Source organism: Marmota monax, unplaced genomic scaffold (genome assembly GCF_021218885.2).
Source record: "Marmota monax isolate L192 unplaced genomic scaffold, Marmota_monax_Labrador192_F-V1.1 WCK01_AAM20220418_F8-fsc00049, whole genome shotgun sequence".
NCBI classification, from domain to species: domain Eukaryota; kingdom Metazoa; phylum Chordata; class Mammalia; order Rodentia; family Sciuridae; genus Marmota; species Marmota monax.
In genome coordinates, this window is record NW_026694221.1 from 10,766,962 (window position 1) to 10,776,072 (window position 9,111).

The 9,111-nt window shown below is 39.9% G+C and overlaps 1 protein-coding gene across 1 annotated transcript; it reads left to right on the forward strand.

Annotated features, from left to right (window-relative positions):
* The first annotated feature begins 2,181 nt into the window (after positions 1-2,181).
* On the forward strand, positions 2,182-8,825 carry Pcdh20 (protocadherin 20). The gene is made up of 2 exons (XM_046466454.2): positions 2,182-2,830; positions 3,891-8,825. The coding sequence occupies exons 1-2, from the start codon at positions 2,699-2,701 to the stop codon at positions 6,615-6,617; spliced, it is 2,859 nt and encodes a 952-aa protein (XP_046322410.1). The 5' UTR covers positions 2,182-2,698; the 3' UTR covers positions 6,618-8,825.
* Positions 8,826-9,111: the final 286 nt, after the last annotated feature.

Consider the following 9,111-nt stretch of genomic DNA (forward strand, 5'->3'; position numbering starts at 1 on the left):
TAATCCCTGTTTACAACTTATATAAATAGCTTTTGCTTTAGTTTATATGTTTATTATTTTTAGAAACAGTATACAAAAATTATGGTTGAATTGGTAGATTTAATTTCTTTCAACTTAACAAAGGGAGAGGAGTGATAATAACCCTTTCCATAGTGGGCAGCTGGATGATAAGCCAGAAGACCAAGATTCTGCAATAGTGGGGTAGAAGGGACATTTTAAAAAGGTATATTCATACTAAAAGCATCCACTCCAAAGTGGGGAAATGGAGAGTTTAAGAGTCAGTCCAAGGGAAATTACAAATAATTGAGAAAACAACTACAAAGAGATAATATTACTCCATTTGGATATCTCCATAAACAATAATTCTTATGTAAAGTCCCCATAAACAAAGGGAAAACTATAAAAAGAACTCTACATTTTCACCAGAAAAAAAAAAATCTTAATTAGAGAGGGCATAAACTGACTGTATAGGGCTGTATAGGGATACACAGCCCAATGCATTTGTTGTGTTTTTGTTTGTTTGTTTTGGTACTGGGGATTGAAGTCAGGGGCACTTGACCACTGAGCTACTTTCCCAGCCCTTTTTATTTTTTATTTCGATATAGGTTCTCACTAAGTTGCTTAGGCTAACCTGGAACTTGCTGTCATCCTGCCTCAGCCTCCTGAGTTATTGGGATTGCAGGCATGCACCACTGTGCCCAGCTACATTTGCTATCAGTCTAGATGCACAATTACTTCAGATTTCAGGTTATGTGGCCATTGACAGATTGCCTAATTCTGGTCATGTGTCTTTAACTTCTAGAAGCTATGGGTATTGAATGAAGACATAATTAAACACACTTCAGAAGCAGCTTGGTACTGATTTTTGGAGTCTAGTATATTTCAGCTACAAACCTCAACATAAATATTTACCAATAATTGTAAAAGTTCAGCTGTAGGGCAGAACTGGCAGCTGAAGAAGCAAGGAGAGGCAAATCATGCTTCCCCTACTGTGGTTTGTTTACTGGTTATGTAATGGCCTAAAACCCAGAGGCCCAAGTTCATGTGTGTGTATGTGGCTTGCCCACTTTGTCAGGACTCCAATTTTACTGTCACTTGAAAGGGCTTTTTTTTTTTCTTTTTTATCATCCATGTTCATACCACACATCTGATTTGTATTATAAAGAGTTTTGTCTGTCAACTCCATGTAGAGCACCATTTGTGCAATAACAAGCTTTTATAAACCAGGTGTTGTCAATATTTAGGACTCTGTCTCTAAGATTAACAGGAAGGAGGAGAAAATATGAAGGGTCCAAAGCACAACAATTAGCTGGAACAATTTATATTCTAGTTAGCATACAATAGAAAAAAATTAAAGTAGGTTCCTTTAGAAAACAGAGAACTCATTTCTTTGATCCAAGAAAAAAAAATTTTTTTTCTGTTCTATCTCTATCATTTGTCATTCCACAGGTAAGGTTTTATGTTTAGGACTGTGAAGGGGATATCTGGCTATTGATAAAGAATAATCCCTACTTAGGGAGATTGAATGATCTTTTCCATTGTTTATATGGCACCCTGCATTTCAAAAGTGTTTCCTGGACTTAATGCACTGAAGTCCCTCTTCAGCCTGATTTTGTAAATGAAGAATCAGCCCAGTGGGTAGGTGATTCCATGTCAGTTATGTGGCTATTTAGGATTGGACCCAGAGGAGATCCAAGCATTTTCACCACACTCCTCCAGGATTTCTTCCCAAAGGGTCATTTCCCAGTAAACACAGTAGGGAGCGGGGGAGGGGGCGGGTGGTTCAGGAAAAAAAAAAAGTAAAAGTGAATAATCTGAAAAGTAATATAATTTTTTTTAACCTAAGCTTTGGTGAGTGCCCTCCCTATCTTAAATCCTCCTTGAGAGAAAGATGTTAAAATTGCTTGCAAGCAGAAGCACTCCTGTTAGAGCAAATCTGCTCCTATCTCTATCTCCATCCCCTACATTTTTCTGCCTTTTTCTTTCTGGTCAGAAGCTGAGGCTGCCACTAAAATAAAACCACAAAACAGACACCCAGAGACACTTGCACCTACAACTAACAGAGACTCTCTCATCACCAACAGCAAAGAATCAAATTATAACATGTGGAAACATTCACTGAATTCATATATTTGCTTTTCTGGCTCACGCAGCGTTTACAAAGAAGTTGAGACGCCTCTCCTCTGAGAAAAGTGCATTTTCTTGCGCTGTGCAAACACTGCTGGATTCGAATCTTTGGGAGGAACTGATGGCAAAGCAGGCTTTCGGGGGCATAGCGCCTGTGATTGCTCTGTGGATCTGACTTCCTCTCTCTCTTGAATTCAGATACAAATGCAGACTTATTTCTTTTAATTCTCCTACTCTTGCTAGCAACCTGTGGACTTGAGATCTAACTGGTGCAAGGAGGTAAGCTTGTGGGCAGCACTCCAGTGCCCGGTCCTGTGACACCTCGACGCAGTCTTCAGAGGCAAGTCCCCCATTTCAGCTCCTTTGGCAGGTTCTGGACGTATTCGCGTCCAGGACTAGAAACCATAAATGTGCCCTTCTGCCCCTCGCCTTTCTGCCCGCCTTAGTTCCCGTCCTTAATTGACAAGCCAGTGACTATTGGCTGAAGTTCCCCAGCGATTTGCATGAACGGAGAGGGAGTGTCTTCTGCCACCCTCCCTTCAGGAGCGCGTTGACTGCAGCCTCCCTGGGAATGCGCGGCCAAGGGAATGCGCGCAGCTCGCCGGTTCTGGCAGTGAGCTGGCGCCCAGCGACCTGGCACCCGCGCCTGGATATGGGGCATCTACATCGTCCCAGGAGCAGCACCAGCCACAGGAACCTACCGGTAAGGATTCAGGAGCTCTGCGATCCGGACAAGTTGCACTGCTGTAAAGCAGTTTCTACTCCTTAATGGTTGTTGAAACCTTTTGCCTTAATCCAAACTTCCCGGGAAGAATATGGGAAAGGAAACAGACTTTGGGATAAAGTGCTTACATTTTAGCAAGAAATATTTAAGTCCTAGGTTCCTGGGAGGAAGTTTCAATAGCCGAAATTTTGTCAGATGAGATCGAAGAGGGAGGCGACGGTGCGCTCAAAGCGCTTTATCAAGATACAGAGGTTCCGAGATTGTTTCCTGCTGCCGGCATCTGGCTGGTTGTCTACTGCAACTGACAAATTGTTTTTGCATAATCATTTTCCGCGTTTACTTCTCTTCCCCCTAAGAGATGTGGTAGAAGGGCTTGGTAAGAGCTGGAGACCCAGATCATTTCAATTTGATTTTACATGCGTGCTAAAACGAAAATCACTCTTTGGGACCTAAAGCGTTGCGGGGAGGGGTTTGGGGTGGGGGTTGAGCAGGTGGGGTGTGTTGCCATGTTTTTCATATTATGGCTGTTACTGTTGTTTTTATTGGTCTCAGAGGGATGTAACAAATTTTGTGTTCTAGGACCCTAATGGCTGAATTGTTCATTTCAATGAGAAATTAATCGGCCACCTTTCAGTACCCTCCAATGCCAGCCCCCTCCCTCCTCATAACCTAGGGAGGTTTTTCTGTCGCGTTGCGCAGTCCCTGAATTGGAGCCTTCTTCATCCCAGTGTGTTTTTCCAGGAATGCTCTATGGTTTTGGATTTTTGAATGTTAGCTGTTGATGATGGGGACATTACCTATAGTGATGGGGGCAGCGTGGAGAATAAAAAATGAGCAGATAAAATAAGTTTTGGAGACAATGTTGCTCCACAGACCTCTCCTTCTCCGCAAGTTTCCTCTTCACCCTATTCTGAGTAGAGGTTTTCCTCCTGGAAATAGGGATCTGGGCAGCATCCACCCTGGAGCACTATTTTCTAACTCTTATCCCCGTTATTTCCGCGTGTGTGCAAATGAACCGTCTCTCCTCCTTCCACTCCAGCATGTGTTCCTGTTTTTTCTCTTCGTGGGACCCTTCAACTGCCTCGCGAGTTACAGCCGAGCCACGGAGCTTCTGTACAGCCTGAACGAAGGACTGCCAGCGGGGGTGCTCATCGGCAGCCTGGCTGAGGACCTGAGGCTGGTACCCCGGGCTACAGGGAGACGGAATCAGCAGTCCCTGCCAGAGCACACCGGCTCTAGCGCTGAGTGGAATCCCCCTCTCTCTTTCAGCCTGGCCTCTGGGGGACTAAGTGGCCAGTATGTGACCCTAGACAACCGTTCTGGGGAGTTGCACACTTCTGCACTGGAGATAGACAGAGAAGCCCTGTGTCTTGAAGGGGGTGGAGGAGCTGCCTGGGGTGGCAGCATTTCCATCTCCTCTCCTTCCTCTGACTCTTGCCTTTTGCTTCTGGATGTGCTGGTTCTGCCTCAGGAATACTTCAGGTTTGTGAAGGTGAAAATTGCCATCAGGGATATTAATGACAATGCTCCACAGTTCCCTGTTTCCCAAATCTCAGTTTGGGTCCCAGAAAATGCACCTGTAAACACCAGGTTGGCCATAGAGCATCCTGCCGTGGACCCAGATGTAGGCACTAATGGGGTGCAGACCTATCGCTTGTTGGACTACCATGGCATGTTCACCCTGGATGTGGAGGAGAATGAGAATGGGGAGCGCACCCCCTACCTAATTGTTATGGGTGCATTGGACAGGGAAAACCAGGACCAGTATGTGAGCATCATAATAGCCGAAGATGGTGGGTCTCCACCACTGTTGGGCAGTGCCACTCTCACCATTGGCATAAGTGACATTAATGACAATTGCCCTCTCTTCATAGATTCACAAATCAATATCACTGTGTATGGGAATGCTACAGTTGGCACCCCAATTGCAGCTGTTCAAGCTATGGACAGAGACTTGGGTACCAATGCTCTGATTACCTATAGTTATAGCCAGAAAGTTCCACAAGCATCCAAGGATTTATTCCATCTGGACGAAGCTACAGGGGTCATTAAACTTTTCAGCAAGATTGGAGGAAATGTTCTACAAACTCACAAACTCACCATCCTTGCTAATGGACCAGGCTGTATTCCTGCTGTGATCACTGCTTTAGTGTCTATTATCAAAGTCATTTTTAGACCACCTGAAATTGTCCCACGTTATATAGCAAATGAGATAGATGGAATTGTTTATCTGAAAGAACTGGAACCTGTTAACACTCCAATTGCATTTTTTACCATAAGAGATCCAGAAGGTAAATACAAGGTTAACTGCTACCTGGATGGTGAAGGGCCATTTAGGTTGTCACCCTACAAACCATACAATAATGAATATTTGCTAGAGACCTCAAAACCTATGGACTATGAGATACAGCAGTTCTACGAAATAGCTGTGGTGGCCTGGAACTCAGAGGGATTTCATGTCAAAAGAATCATTAAAGTGCAACTTTTAGATGACAATGATAATGCTCCTGTTTTCCTTCAGCCCTTGATTGAGCTTACTATTGAAGAAAATAATGCACCCAATGCCTTTTTGACTAAGCTGTATGCTACAGATGCTGACAGTGGAGAGAGAGGCCAAGTTTCATATTTCCTGGGACCTGATGCTCCATCATATTTTTCCTTAGACAGTGTTACAGGAATCCTGACAGTTTCTACTCAGCTGGACCGAGAAGAGAAAGAAAAGTACAGGTACACTGTCAGAGCTGTTGACTGTGGGAAGCCACCCAGAGAATCAGTAGCCACTGTGACTCTTACAGTTTTGGATAAAAATGACAATAGTCCTCGGTTTATCAACAAGGACTTCAGCTTCTTTGTGCCAGAAAACTTTCCTGGATATGGTGAAATTGGAGTAATTAGTGTAACAGATGCTGATGCTGGGCGAAATGGATGGGTTGCCCTCTCCGTGGTGAACCAGAGTGACATCTTTGTCATAGATACAGGGAAGGGCATGCTGAGGGCTAAAGTCTCTTTGGACAGAGAGCAGCAAAGCTCCTATACCTTGTGGGTTGAAGCTGTTGACGGGGGTGAGCCTGCCCTCTCCTCTACCACAAAAATCACAATTCTCCTTCTAGATATCAATGACAATCCTCCTCTTGTTTTATTTCCTCAATCTAATATGTCTTATCTGTTGGTACTGCCTTCTACTCTCCCTGGCTCCCCAGTTACAGAGGTCTATGCTGTTGACAAAGATACAGGCATGAATGCTGTCATAGCTTACAGCATCATAGGGAGAAGAGGCCCTAGGCCTGAGTCCTTTAGGATTGATCCTAAAACTGGCAACATTACTTTGGAAGAGGCATTGCTGCAGACAGATTATGGACTGCATCGCTTATTGGTGAAAGTGAGTGATCATGGTTATCCTGAGCCTCTCCATTCCACCGTCATGGTGAACCTATTTGTCAATGACACTGTCAGTAATGAGAGCTACATTGAGAGTCTTTTAAGAAAAGAACCAGATATCAATATAGAGGAGAAAGAACCACAAATCTCAATAGAACCAACTCATAGGAAGGTAGAATCTGTGTCCTGTATGCCCACATTAGTAGCTCTGTCTGTAATAAGCTTGAGTTCTATCACACTAGTAACAGGGATGGGCATATATATCTGCTTAAGGAAGGGGAAAAAACACCACAGAGAAGATGAAAATTTGGAAGTACAAATTCCTCTAAAAGGAAAAATTGACTTGCATATGAGAGAGAGAAAACCAATGGATATTTCTAATATTTAATATTTCATGTGGAATAACAGAGCTGTTTTAACTGACTTTGGATAGTTTTCTTTGCCTACAGAAGAATATATTGATGGCAGTTCCAATGAAGGATGACTAATTTATAACTTATATTGTAAATAGCTGTTTACAGGTTTTTAAATTCAAATTCAGAGTTATAAAATGTGTACAGCATTTTTAAATGAAAATTAGTACTAACAGCTATAGAATTGTTATTTATAATACAGCTTGGACATGATTTGCAGCTTTCATACACCAAGCAAATGATTGATAAAACCTGGGAAGTAAGGTAAGAAAAATGATACTTTTTTTTTTTTTCATCTAAAAGTCTTTTCACCACAAGAGGGCATGAGCTGCTCCTTTGCAGGGAACTGTTTGAGGTATTGTACATGAAATTAATGAGAGAGTATATTTTAAATATGTTTTTAACATTAAATAAATGTAAAATTACATTGAATTTTGCCCTAATTAAATATATGATATGAAAGAAAATAAATGTACTTAGAATGTTTATTACCTCATAGGTACATCATGTATAGTTTGAAAGAGAAGGCATTAAAAAGAAGTGCAATTCCTTCTTAGCAAGGATAAAAACATTGCCATGTGTTACAAGTTTGGACTGGTGAAGAGTATTTTACTTTCTGTGTACTCAAATTGCTTTCTGTTTGCTTTACCACGAGACTTGCTATGATTACAGGGGAAAATATATGTATCCTTCTTTACAGAAAATGTAATTAGAAATTGTGCTCCCCCCAAAACAGCCAGAAGCAAATAAAGGTCTCAATCCTTATTTGCTTTTTAGTGTTCATGACATTTTAGTGCTTTCAATATTTGTCAGTAGTAATTTGTACTTGGTTATACATTAGATTTTTATATGCTTAAACTCATCTATCACATAAGAAAACAAAAAGCACATTAAAACCAAATTATTGTAGAAGCTAGTCTGTGCTACTGGTTGTTTTAGTTGGGCATTTATATGAAAGTTATACTTTCCTTTTATTGTTTAGGTTGTTGGCTACCATTTCTGGCTTCCTTTCTTTGGCTTTGGATTAGATCCAAGAGTTTATTTGTAAGCCCAGCAGCAGATTCCTTTGATAATTTAGCTTTTACTGAATGTTTTGCAATGAAGAAAACTGGTCCATCACTGGATTTATCACTTTTGCTTCATTGTGTGAGCTGGAAATTTTATTTTATCTGAGCACTATAACAAAATCTGTATAAACAAGGAATGTGTTAGCTTAAACTGGATCATCTTACTTTTTTGCATCATGTGTCTGTATTGTACCAAAAGTGTTTATATGTCTGCAAATTAAAGGTATATATTTTCATAATTTCTTTCTCATTTTTACCATTTTATATTTGAACATGGGCTTGTTCTTTCACTGAAGTGCCTATATTGGCATCTGTTGACTTTAGGGTTAAATATGGGTAAACTAGTATTCTGTGCTAAAGTTTATCTTAAACTAATTCATTACTAAATTGAACACTGGGTAAATTAGTAAGTTTGGGTGTATAGAAATAAACAGCAGAGAGTCTGACTATATGTTTCATGTAAGTTCATGAAAATTTTGCACCCATTCATATACATATGCATATTAATTTATTATAGATTTAATATTAATTATAAACTTTCCTTCTATCACATACTTACAGCAAATCTTTCATTTGCTGTGTTTCATTAGCTTTCAATAGTTTCTCAAAGTAAAAGTACACTGAAAACAATAATTTAATGCAAATCCCGAGGACCATTTGAATTTGTATTAATTCATTTTTCTTGTTTACTTCAACTTGAGAATTTGAATAAATAAAAATAAGCATATGAGGCAGTAGTGTTTGTTACAAAAATAAATATATTTTTATCATGAGTTACTTTTGTATGTGAGGCACTTGAGCTAAGAGACTAAGATCATTTAACCCATAAAACTTTTCATTCATACTTGATATATTGCAGTAGAGAAAACCATACTTTTTCAATCATATTTTACTTTTTGCGTTTTTTTAAGGAAGAAGCTACATGAGATACAAGTAGTGTGGTTAATAAAAAATAAATTCTGCATAAGTGCAATGACTTTTACTATCAGTGTAAATTATTTAAAAAATTCTATTCATTTCTAAATTTGAAGAAGATTCATATGTTGTGGGGTATGAACTTCATCTCCAGCATGAATAATGTTTGTAACTTTAATAAAACGATGTATTTCTTAATAACTTCTTGTGACAGGATTTCCTTTACAAAAACATCTCATTCACATTAAAAACATCAATAACAGGGAAAGCTAAAGTAAATTAAACTCAAAGATAAAAGCCCCTTTTTACTAACACCTTGTGCTAGAACAGTTGCCAAAATGTATGCTAATCATGTCAATGTTGTTAGTTGAGCTGGCACAAAAATAAATGTTCCATTCATTAAAAACCCTAATATCCATTTAACAGTTTGAGAACCAGTTAGTTCTCCTTGCCCAATTTCATGAAGAAGAGACTGCTCTGATCTTTG

Bases quoted from the DNA above. Each gene is read 5' to 3' on its own strand.
- Pcdh20 (XM_046466454.2), top strand. From the start codon at position 2,699: ATGCGCGGCCAAGGGAATGCGCGCAGCTCGCCGGTTCTGGCAGTGAGC. The intron at 2,831-3,890 runs GTAAGGATTCAG...CTTCCACTCCAG, and splicing joins CCAGCCACAGGAACCTACCG to CATGTGTTCCTGTTTTTTCT.